Below are 12560 nucleotides of genomic sequence, written 5' to 3' on the forward strand. Positions count from 1 at the left end.
ATTCATATTTTTCACACGTACCTGTCACCATAGAGTCACATGTACTGTCAGGAGTGGAGAAAGGCTTCACAAAAGGGGTGATATTAAAGTGCAAAGAAGAGGTGGGCATAGATTTCCAGGCAGAGGGCCCAGCCTGTGCTAAAGCAAGGCTTGGCTTACAAACAGGAATGTGGGGATGGAGAGGGGAAGGGAGAAAATCGCGGAGCGAGACCTCCCGTAGTCTAACAAATACTTAAATACCACTTACCACGTAACAGAAGCTGTTCTAAACACTTTACAAATATTAACTCACTTAATCTTCATAACAAACCTATGAGGTGGTTCTATCATTACAGCTAGTTTCCCGAAGTTATCCGGTGGCGGAGTGAGGACTCCAGTCCTTGCTCTTAAGCGCTACCCTATGCCGCTCCTATTTTGTCTCACAGCCGGTACGAGCTCCTCCATTTTGCTACAGGCCGCCGAGGCTCAGAGAGGTGCGCACACTTGCTGAGGGTCACACAGCGAGGGAACTCCCGGGACCCAGAGAGCAGGGGAGACGCTCAGCCACAGACAGGTCCCCGCGGGACGCCCTCCTGCCCGCCCTCCCGCCCTCCTACCCCGGCCCTGGCCCCCTCCCCGCGGAGCCCCGCCCCGGACGTGCCCCAGTCCCCGCCCCCAAGGCTCTGCCCACCCCTCCTCCCCCGCGCACCCCAGCCGCGCCAGCCAATGGCTGGGGTCCTATAAACGCGAACGTCCCAGCGCTCAGAGGTAACCCCAGCGAGCGTTCAGATCGTGGGCCGCAGGTCCCAGGAGCTAGCTCGCTAGGGAGCGGGAGGCCAAGCGACCAGAGTCGGAGTCAGAGTCGGAGTCGGAGTCTCGGGACCGGAGCCGGAGCCTGATCCGCAGAGTGCAGCCCGCCCGCCCGTCGCCGCCCGCGCACCCGGCGCTGCCAGAGCCTCCGGCGCAGCGCGACCATGGAGCCCAGCAGCAAGGTGAGTCGCGCGCCCGCGGGCCCTCCCCGCCTGGAACAAAGGCGCGGACCCCCGGTCACCCCTCCGCCGGCCTAGGCCTCCCCGGGCCTCCCCGGCGGCCCGGACGCTCTGTGCGCCCGGAGCCGGCGGCGCGCCTCTCAGAGCCATGCTTGGCGCGGGCCTGGAGCGCAGCGCCCTGCCGCTGCCGGGGACGCGGGCGGGGATGGGGTCGGGATCTGGCCGGCGCGTGGGCGCCGCGTGCGTTGTTGGCGCCCGCACTGAGTAGCTGGCTTCCTTCCGGGGGCGCCGCGCCGTCCACGCGGCCCCGCAGGGTCGGGGGACCCAGGGCCCGGGCGCGGCACGTCGCTCACGATCTCCTCCGCAGCGGCCCAGCTCCGACTTCTCCCGGGGCGGGGGAGGGGGCCCGAGCGCGGCGCCCATTGGCTGAGCCGGCCGAGCCCCCGGCCGGGCCCCGGCCAGGGCGCTCTGAGGAGGAGGGACCCGCCCCCGCTCGGCCGGCTCGGAACAGATGCTCCCTTTTCCTGGGCGCCACAGTGGGCGCGCGGCCTGGTGTTGGGCGTTTTCCGCGGCCTCGCGCAGTCCCCGCGCCGGTCCTCCGGGGTTCCAAGGCGGAGGGCACTCTCTTAAGGCCCGGGCTCCAACCCCAGGGTGCCTGGCTACAGGGTTGAGGCGAAAAGCCTGACTTCCGAGGCCCTTCTTTCCGCGTAATGCAGGCCCCAGAGCTTTTGCCAAGACCCGGGGAGATGTGCTCTGAGGTGGCACGTTTCCCTGCTCGGGCGGAGCTGGTGAGGGCCTGACGGAGAGAGGACCCCAGGGGCCGCCGCCGCGATCCCGGGGGGGCGGAGGGTCGGGAAGGGGCCCCTGGCTGGAGTGGAGTGGGAGTAGCGCGGGCCAGGGAGCTGAGGGACGCGGGACTGAATAGATGAGGACTCTTCCTTCCCCCGGGAGCAAACAACTGCCTAGATACGATCTCTTTTTTTCATCTGTAAACGGGCTTGTCCTACAGGGGATCTTTGTGAGTTTCCCAGAACGGTTCCTTTCCAACAAATATTTATTGGGCCCCACCTTGTGTGTTGTAGGGTATTGTTTCTTTCCTCCCTCCCTTCCTCCCCTTTCTATAGAATATTTTCAAGTGACTTTTTTCTTTGAAATTCGGCAGGGAAGGCACGAGGATGTCCGTTTTTCCACCTGGCATGGGGGGTTAGCACTGAACTCTGCACTGCCCTTTCTATGGGCTGTGGAGGTGTCCGGTGGAACTGAGCAAGGTCTTGGCTGGGCGGAGAGGTGCGTGACAGTGACGCCAGGCTGTACCCTCAGCGGGAAAAGACTCCTTTATGCCTGATGAATCCAAACAACTTGCTTCACCACCCCGCCCTGGCCTGAAGGGAGACCCTGAGCCCAGAACACATTTCCTGACAGTCATAGGTGAGCCATTATGCTGGGATATAAGAAAATAAAAATAAAATGAGAAGCTATTTTAGCTAGTGGTAAGAACGTTGCCACTGCAAAGCTTAAATATTTGCTGTGTTACCTCAGGGCTCTGGCAGGTCACTTAACCTCTCTGGGCCTCAGTTTCACTGTAAGAGAGGGAAAACTTTTTTCACTCCTTCAAGGGTAAGAAATGTCTGTTCAGCATGTGATGCAGGACCTGGGTGTTCATCTGTTGAGTGGATAAGTGAATATTCTGAGAGGAGACAGAAAAGTGGAGGAGAAAGTCAACAGTCACTTGTAGTTCACTAGGCTCTGGGCTCAAATGCTTTTCAGTGTCACTGACCCTCCATATATAGCTCTGCTGGTTCAGGGGCCTAGAGCTCGGAGAAGGGAAGTAACTTACCTGAAGTCACACAGCTAGTAAGTGGCTGAACTGGATTTGAACCCAGGCCAATCAAAGGGCTTTCAGTCTACACTATCCCTTTTCACCACAGACTTTCTTGAATTTTGAGCTGAGGGGAGAGAGTTTGCCTAACTTCCAGGGTGCCCATGTGCCAGCCAGTTCTGTAGCAGGTAGGTGTTTTTCATGCAGTACCCTCCAAACTTTTGATTGCCGGCTCCATCAATAAATAATTTTGGAGCACCTCCTTCCCAGTGGTTTATCTGTATTTATAAATTCATGTATGTGCACTGTTATAATAATAGATTATATGCCTACATAAAGTAGAAATTTCAAAAGACAAATACAGATAACAGTTATAGTAAAAAATTTTTGTTTTTTATTTTATTTTATTTTTTTGCTAAACTTTCTATGGATCATCCTGTATACATTCTAGAAAAAAGCCCCTCCCTTTGGAGCTGCTGATTCGATCAGCAAGCCCAGCCCTTTTGTGCAAGAGGTTAAACTGAGGCCTGGAGAAGTTTATATCACTTGCCCAAGGTCTTAAAACCAGGTGTGTCTAGTTCTGAAGTTCCTTCGGCTATGTTCCTCCTCATCTTCTCAGTTGACTCAGCTGACTTTCCTGCGTTCTGTCGTGCTCCTCTGCGGCTCACTGTGCTGAGTTTAACTGAGTAGGAAGTAGGGAGGAGACAGGTTGAAGACCCTCCTGTCCCAGCCAGCGCTTTGCTCATGCTCCGTCCTGGGCAGCAGATGAGGGTGAGCCCTGCCCCCAGATATCTCACCCAGCCCTTTGTGAAGAACTCCCAACTAGTCCCTCCTGGCGCCCCAGTGGTGCCCCAGGACTCTGCCGCTCCGCCCTCCAGACAAAGGAGAAATGAGAAATCCGTGGGGTTCCTCAGCCCCTCAGTGGTACGGAAGAGCATAGGCTTTTGAAGTCCTGCATTTGTGGTTTTGAATTCCAGCTTAGCTCAGTTGCCACGTCTGCAGAATGATGTCATTTTCGTCATTAGAGTGTCTGTAAGAATTCAGAAATAAATGTGTCTGTCTGTCCCCATGGATGCTCCATAGATATCCCTTGTTTCTCTGGATTCCCAGGATGCATTGCACCTACCTGGGCCCCAGGTGACCTGCTACCTGGGTTGCAGCCTCTGTCCAGAAGTCTGGCATTCGGGCAACATGAGCTTTTGGGGAGTCCCAGGATGCCCGGGCTGTATCGCTTGGTCAGGTAAATCATTAAAGTTCCCGCTGGCTAGTTCTCCAGTAGGGGTTTTGTCAGGAAGCTGGTTTGCAGAGTAGCCCATGGGTGAGAGTGCCAGGCCCAGAGATGGGTCAACCGATGTGGCTGCCCTGCCTCCCCTGTGAGGGTGATAACAAGTCATGATGACGTCACAGTCCAATGGAAAATGACTTTTCCAAGGTCACATACTAGCCTCCCACCACAAAACACCTGCCAGCCTTTCTAGGATGGCATAAGAGGATAAAGGAAAGTCCCCAGCAGGAAGAGACCTTCCAGTGCATGGCCCAGCCCTCTGTTTGACAAATAGGAAACTGAGGCCAGAGAAGGAAAAAGGCTTAGCCAAGATAAGGCTGTCACAAAAAATTTGAGATGTTCTTCAGTATTTTTTTTTAAAAACATGTTTTTTTCTGCACACCCCTGTCCTATGTGCCACCTTCCACTCACCCCAAATGAGCAGGAGTTCCCAGACTCCCAGACTTTCCAACCTCTTTCTGGGTGCAGTCTAATAGTTGGATTAGATATAATTTGACAACTGAAAGCCTTCTGTGAATGGAAACAAAACACATCTTCATAAAACTATGACCTTGGGGAAGTGGCCTTTCTCAGAGCCTCGGTTTTCTTCCCTGTAAAATGGAGGTTCACTCCGCATGGTGGTTGTGGCGAGACTGCCCAGTGCCCTCAAGCAAGGTGGCAGCTATTTTCAGTGGAAGGACCCTTTGCACGTCCAGTTTGGGTGTACGGACATCGTAAACATCTCCATGATGATCCCTGTCCCATGCTGAGCCATTCCGGGACCAACCCTACCTGGCCTGGAGCTGGGTCAACCCCCAATCCCGCTGTAATCAGCTTGTGACTTCAAGGAGCTCAGCTTTACCCAGTGTCTCCTGGTCACAGGATGTCAGGGCCTAGAGCTCTGCTCCAGCTCCAAGGGTACAGGCATCCAGTTCTCTCCCCCTCCCACCCTAGCTGGCAGAGCTGGGGAGGCCTGGGACAAAGGGGAAGTGTGCAGCATTGGCTTGGGACCTGCAACCTCACCCCTCCCCCACCTCACTCCTGGGCAGAGAGATGACAAAGCCACTCAGTTTGGTAACCTGCGTCCCAGAATGGTAGAGGTTGAGAAGGCTCCTGGTTGGAACTATGGGCTCAGAGAGGCTGTGTCTAGGCCTGGTCACCAAAACAAACCTCCAGTTGTTACCGGCCTCCTCTGTGGGAGGCATGGAGTGGAGCCTAAGGCTCTGCCATCCAGCCTCCAGGCCAGGGAGGGAGTAGCTCAATAGCTAATGCATAAACATTGGGGTTTTGCAGTAACGGGGAGCAGGGCTCCCAGACCTTGAACTCGTGCAGAATGAGGGCAGTGTTCACCCTTTCTAAGACTTCAGCACCACCACCTTGCTGGCTTTAGCCTCCCCAGGGCCTTGGTACCCTGGAAGGGGAGAGAGCTGTCACCAGACCCCAGCTTATCGAGCCTTTGGCTACTGAGGCCTCTGCTGGACAGGTCATCTGCCCAGAGCGCCTAGCCCAGAGTTCACCCCCACTATTTTGGCACTGGGGAGTGAGGAGGAAAGGGCTCCACCAGAAACAGCTCTACCATTTGACCTCAGACCAGCCACAGCTCCTGTTGGAGCTAATTTCCTCAACCGTAACAGGGATAATACCTACCTCTCTAGGTCAGGTTGCAGGGTTTTTTTTTTTTTAATTACAGAAGTACTGTAATGGAGCCAACTATAGAGAAGCATGCAAAGTAAGAGAGTAAACATCTTCTCCCAGTTGCAATGGTTTGATGTTTACCCTCACAGACCTCTTTTTGTGCATGTGTATATGTGTGCTTGTAAATGGAATTTAGTGTAATTGGATCACACTTTCTACATAGTTCTGTGCAGCCCAGTGCAGCCCATCCTGGTCACCTACCAATACTTGCAGTGTTTCTCTCTGCACATATAAGGAAGTGCCATTATACAAGTTCATTATCTCCTCCTTCCTTACACAAAATGTACATTCTATACGTTGTTTAGTACTTTGCTTTTTTACCTGGCACTCTTTTCATATCAAGTACATACAGATGTGTTGCATTCTTTCCAATAGCTGCATATATTCCATTACAAGATGTCCCACCGTGATTAAGAATTAAGTGATTGTCCTCATCACTTTCTTTCTTCATACCACTCACCACCTGATGTATTTTAGGTATTTATTTTCTACCCTTCCACCCTACCCCCCGCTGCCAGCCCCCAACTAAAATATCAAGTTCCATGAAGCAGGGATTCGGTTGAGTTTATTGCTGAATCCCCATTGACTAGAATAGTGTTGGGAACATGCACTCAGGTATTGTCTTTCCTTAGTAATATAATTTCTTATTCTTAGGAAACCTCTCTTATGGAGAACAGGAGGTTTTAGGGGAAGAGGATTTTTCAAGGTCACACAAGTGGGGTACTTAAACTTGTCTGCTGAGAGTGTTGGGGACCTTTACATATTCCCATGGTCTTATCAAATTACTCTTATCATAGTCAAATTGGTGCCCACCTCTCCACTGAATGGGTACCTCTTTGGGGTGTCAGCTTCTCCAGATGCCCGGGTGTCATTTGTTTGCATTTAACACCTTTTGGAAGATGATTTGGTTTTGCCTGGAAGGCTTTGAAAAGTCCTGTGCAGCTCGTGTGTTGGGTTTGCACTTGGCAATTCAGAGCACCTGGGAGTGCAGAGATGGGCAAATTTTTTCTGTAATGGGCTAAATTGTAAGTAAATATCATCGGCTCTGTGGGCCATATGGTCTGCTGTTGTAGCACAAAGGCAGCCATAAACAATATAGTCTTCACAAACAAGTATGGCTGTGTTCCAATCAAATGTTATTAATGGTAACTGAAATTTGAATTTTTTTTTTTTTTTTTTTGGCCGAGCCACACAGCTTGTGGGGTCTTAGTTCCCCAACCAGGGATTGAACCTCAAGCCCACGGCAGTGAAAGCACTGAGTCCTAACCACTGGACTGCCAGGGAACTCCCCTGAAATTTGAATTTAATACAATTTTCATGTATCACAATATATTAGTCTTCCTTTTTTTTTTTTCCCAGCCACTTAAAAATGTAAAACCCATTCTTAGCTGGCAGGCTGGATTTGGCCACGGACCATAGTTGACCAACCTGGGCTTAGAGCAAAATCTACCCAAGCGACCGAGAGGTTTCTGAGCTTGGGCCTGGGCTGTCCTGGCTCAAACCGGGCAAGGCCCAGCGAGTTGCTGGAATGGAATTTGACCTACATAGGAAGGAAGGAGCAGATAGAAACCTTGCTTCCTTTGGGGACCAGTACCCGGAAGCAGGGGGAGGACGTGAGCAGGAAGGGTTTGGCAGCAGAGACCCCTCAGTTTGAAGCTTCCAGCAGCTGAAGGCCTCCTGATCATCCGCCTTTTCCTCGCTGAGTCTCCCATTTTCTCATCCGTGAAGTGGGAGCCATCTCTCCCCCAGAGCCTGGTGATGGTGGTTAAATCAGGATGTGGATGCAGCCCCTGGCACGTTGCCTAGGGCCTGCTCAGTGCTGCTGGTGCTGATAAAAGCGGCAGCTCCCTCTCCTCTCTGCTTTTAAAGACTGATGAGCACCTTCTGCCTCCAGGGCCACTGCGGGGTGCAGGGGAGGCTCAGCCATGCAGAAGTCCTGACATCACTGGAGGACTTGAAGAAGATGGCTGAGAGGAGTAAATGCCTGAGGTCACCTGAAGGTCAGGCTTCACATGGTTATTACTCTTCTTCTTGAAAAGACCTGACAGGCTGGAAGAGTTCAGAGGGTAAAATGCCTTGTCCAGGAATCCAAAGAACTCAAGTCCCAGAATTGGCTTTTGTTTGCCAAGTATCCTGGGCCCCTACCCTCTGACCTTAGGCTCCCCATCAATCGCATGAGGGTATTACAGCAATTCTGCAGTTTCTTGGGCTTCTTTCTTCATCTCCCAGCATTTTGTTCAAATGAAATCTTAGAAAATTAAAGTAAAAAATAAATAAATAAATAAAAAGGGAGCTGTCACGGATCCCATAAACCCCTGCTCCACCCTGCTTAGAACTGGGGACCACGCAGTTACAAGGTCCTTGTCCCATGCTCCAGTGCATCCAGGGCTACTCAGGAGCTGTGGGAGGAGGAAAGGATGTGAGTGACATCTGGCTCATCCCGGCTCCAGGACCCTCCTCCCGGACCCTCCCATTGGGAGTGACCTACCTCTGAGTGGCGTGGCCACATGCCCTCCCTCCGCCAGTACTGACTGGGAGAGCCCGGAGCCGGAGTGCGTGCCAGGGAAAGGCCCGGCCCACGGACGCAGGTCGAAAGGCCACGCACGGTGCTTGGCAAGTTACATGACCTGACTAGGCCACCCGGCATCCCCGTGTGTGGGAGGAGAGGTTCTGAAGCCAACACTTCATCAGTGGCTTCCTGGGAGAAGGAGAGCTCTAAGTGGGCCTCAGGACCCCCAGAGTTGGGATGGGGTGGTGAGGGGTGAGGGCGTGAGAGCCTCCTCGTGCAGGACCCTGAGCCCAAGCACTTGCTGAATTGTGAGGCCTGGGGCACCCCTAGGAGAATCAGGATTTGAACTCGGGTCAGAGGTCTTTCCTCCACAGCCCTGTGGGTTGGGGTGGGGGCCTGGAGAGTGACTTTTAGGCTGTCTCCAGCTCTCAGAGCTGATGTTCCAGTACTCCTCGTGGCTTTGCTACATGGCCGAGTTTGAATCTGTTAGGATGGACACTGTTCTCAGAGAACAGATACACGCAGAGCCAGTTCTGCCCAAAAAGCTAATTTCAGAAGTGACACGTTTGCTTTGTACAAATATTCAGCGCTGCACCCTACTCTGGGCACCCTAGGTGCCATTCTTAAGGAGTTCCCAGTGTGGTGGGTAGACAGCAGATGGGTATTCCCAACTGCTTGGAGCAGAAGCTGGAGACTGTAGAGCACACAGCAAGGGCAAAGGCCTGGAACAGCACGGGGTGTTCTAGGAGCTAGCCCCATCCCCAGGGGTGGTGATGGGCGGCCGTGGTCCCAGATTCTGGACTCTCCCTTGCTCCTCCACCCCTATAAAAGGCTTCCACAAGAAAGCCGTGAGCTGTGGGGCTTGTACCCCTTCTTTAAGGCATCACCAACTAGTCCATCAGCTTGGCACCTAAATATATACATGTTGAATGAATGGACTTCATCACCGCCTTTCAGTTCCAGCCACGGGACTGGTGGGGGGAGATGGTGCCATGGGGACTTCCCATCCCTCCTTGATTCAGCGAACACCTCTCGAGTGAACCCTGCCGGCTCCATGACGCAGAGCTTGACAGCAAGCCTTAAGGGAAGGCACTCTTATCCCCATTTCTTATGTGAAGAAACTGAGACCCAGAGTCAGGGCTACCACATATCCCAACTCCAAGGTGAGGGAAGCAGCTCGATGCCTTTCAGCCTGGGCCTCCTGATTCCAAGTCCTGTCGTGAGCATGCTGGGTGCGGTGGGGGCGGTGGGGGCGAGAGGTGGTGGGTGCCGCTTGCCTACCCAGGAGCGGGGGCCATGCTCCTCCCCTGGATCTAGCATCCAGCCACACTGAGCACCCCGTTAGATCCGGCCTTGCAGGGCCCCCCCTTCTTCCCCCTGCACGTACTATTCTGTCTACCTGGAATGCAGTCTTGCCACCGCTTCTCCACTTGGCAGACTCCCTGCATGTCCTTCACGGCCCAACTCCAGTATCACCTCCCAGGAACCCACCTTTGATTGACTCTCCCAGGCAAAATTACAAGTCTGTCCCTGCAGGGCTCCCGCAGTGCCCCGGTTGAAGCTCAGACCACACTAGCCTCCCCTTCCCAATGGACCTGATGCCTCTTCCTTGATGTCAGGACCGGGGCCCGGGGCACGAGTCACTGAGCCTTTTAGTAGGTCCTGATGCAGCAGCCTGCCTGGGTGGATGTGGATATAACCCAGCGGGTGGGTAGGCAGGTTTTCTAAAGCAGAGTTTGACCTTGACCTGCCAAGTGGCAAAGTCCAGCAGAGGGCTTTGTCCTTGGCTCCCAGCAGCCCCCGCTCTCAGAGGCACAGCTGCTCAGCAGGGCCCCAAGACTGACTTCAGAGGCCCAGAGGCCCCTGGCACACCAGAGCCAGACTGGAGACAGGGCTGTAGTAATAGTACTGCCCCCCAGCAGAGCCCCTTCTGCGAGGGCATTCATGCAAGGGCACGATTTTTACCAGATCCGCATATCATCTGTATCATTTTTCACTTCTATTTTTATTTAAATTGCTGTGTTCTAAATAATATGAAACCACAGAGCTTGTAAAAAATATTTTGAATAGGTGATACATTCATGTGGTTCAAAATTCAAAAATGTACAAAGGGATATAAAATGAAAATTCTCCCTTCTACCCTGCCTCTGCCACCCAGATCCCCAAGGTACACTGTTAACCTTTCTTGTGCATTCTTTTAAGGAAGTAGATGTGTATATTCTCCCCCATCCTAGCCTTTTTTTTTTTTCCCCCACACAAAAGGTAGCATACAACACACTGTTCTGAAGCTTTGCTTTTTACTTAATATAACTTGGGGAGTATGCCAAATCAGTACCTAAAGAGCTTTCTTTGTTAAGTACTCCATTATATAGTTATGCCACATTTTTTCAAATCATAGGTTTGCATTGCTAGTTTTATATTTATTCAAGTGTGTACTAGAAAAATATATACCTTGTATACCATTAGTATCAGACGATGGCCAACCTCAAAGCCAACCCTGAGCCGTGACGCCTGTGACTCACCAGGCAGAAAGCCCCCACATGGGGGTTCAACAGCCACTGTCGTGCCGTCCTTGTGACATCCTCTTACTTAATCCCAGTGGTCACCCGAGGAGTTGGGCTTGGCCGGGGCCCACCAGAGGAGGTCTGTCAGGTGCTCACCACCCGCTCGGAACCAACAGCGTTGGGTCTGAAGGCTCCCTAAGGAGTTGAGAGGGAGGCTCTGAGGGGTGCTGGGCAGGGTGGGCCGTGACAGACAGGATTTACAGGGAGTGCAGCCCGCTGGGAGGAAAGCCGCAGCGTCTAGGATGAATGTCCAGAGTTTGGCCAGGAAGGAGCCCGTGGGAAGGGAGGATCCAGCTCTCCCTTGACAAGGAATGGGCTCTGAACTCCTGCTGGCTGAAACCTTCCTCTTAGCCTCTGACGTGAGAACCTTAGCTTTCGCAATCGTTGGCCTGAGGCTTCTAGAGAATGAAAAGACCATACTAGGAATGTGTCTGATTAACAGCTAAGCCCAGCGCTATCTGTGAGGATCTTGAAGTCAGGGCTGCTTCTGGGTTCCGGGGGTGGGTGGGGGGGGCGGGGGGCGGAGACCAAGGCCATCGCCAAGCTGAGGCTCTCCCCTCCACAGGTAGGTGCAGCTCAGGATCTGTGCCTCCACCCCTCCCCTCCAGTGCCCAGCCCGGTGTGGTGCACCTGGTGAATGCCCGCCCGTCATTTCTCTGGCATCCCTCCCCCCCAGGCCCCGTTCTTTCGGTCAGTTAAGGGCCTGCCTTAACTGTCATACATCTTGGCTTCTTCATTTTAAAAGAAAACAAAAGTCCTCTCCCTAGCAAGGCACCTTGCTCTCCCCGGGCCCTCCTGCCTGCTGGCCTCCTCCCTTCCTGCTGCCTCCGGCCCTTGGCTTCCAGGAGACAGAATCCCACTGCCCTTTTTCTCCCCCAGCCCTTTGCCCATTGGAAACACCTTGACCCAGCACTCTTACTCGCCTTGTGTCGTGTACTTTTCCAAAGCACATTCCTGGCTGGTATGTCATCTGTGTCCTGACAACCCTGGAAAGCTCGTGGTCTGGGGATGGTTGCCCCGAGCTTCAGCCTGGCTCTCTGCAGACCCTTGAGTGAGCTGGAACTTGTCTCTGCCTCAGTATCTGCCCTGTGAATGGAGGCGAGGGTTTGCAGACAAGCAAACAGACGGTCCGGGAGGAGTGGGGAAGGGGACTCACCTGCTGGAATTCACAGAGCAAGGAGGCAGGTGGGCTGGAATTAGAAGCCAGCATCCTGGGCTCCAAATCCAGGGCACTTCGCCCATCTACGCCGCTCCTCCCACATAATTTGGCCCCCCTTGCATTGGTTCCTGGGCCTCCCAGTCAGAGAGTCTGGAGCCACCTCAACCCCAGGCATGGCTTCAACAGGGGAATGAGACCCCAGAGAATGCCAAGCCCTGGCTACAGAGAGGGGGAAGACCCTAATTACCCTCTCTCCCCAGGAATGAGTCTGGCCAGCCCAGTGTCTAGAAGTTGGCAGGGCTGGTTTGGGCACCTGAGGTCGGGAAGTGGCCAGGTTTCTTCAGAGAAGGGCTGGTGTGGTGCCAGGAGTCAGGCAAGCTATCTGAACAAGGGAACCTGCCAGCCCAGGCCCTGCCCTCTAGTAACCTGGGCCTGACGTGCCTCTAACAGTGTGGGGTTTTCTCTCTGCAGAAGCTGACGGGCCGCCTCATGCTGGCTGTGGGAGGGGCAGTGCTCGGCTCCCTGCAGTTTGGCTACAACACTGGAGTCATCAATGCCCCCCAGAAGGTGAGTGCTGTGCCG

General features: G+C 53.6%; 1 protein-coding gene across 2 annotated transcripts in view; it reads left to right on the forward strand.

Moving 5' to 3' along the window:
- Positions 1–687: 687 nt before the first annotated feature.
- SLC2A1 (solute carrier family 2 member 1) overlaps positions 688–12560 on the forward strand; it is a 28671-nt gene continuing 16798 nt past the window's right edge. Inside the window, exons 1-2 of one of the 2 annotated variants that reach the window (XM_061184374.1) lie at positions 688–971; positions 12450–12545. In XM_061184374.1, the coding sequence (XP_061040357.1) occupies positions 954–971; positions 12450–12545 (114 nt within the window). In that variant the 5' untranslated portion in view covers positions 688–953. The remainder of the gene's footprint in view (positions 972–12449; positions 12546–12560) is intronic. The other variant, XM_061184373.1, reaches the window with a different exon arrangement.

The sequence above is a fragment of the Eubalaena glacialis genome, chromosome 3, assembly GCF_028564815.1.
Source record: "Eubalaena glacialis isolate mEubGla1 chromosome 3, mEubGla1.1.hap2.+ XY, whole genome shotgun sequence".
NCBI lineage: Eukaryota > Metazoa > Chordata > Mammalia > Artiodactyla > Balaenidae > Eubalaena > Eubalaena glacialis.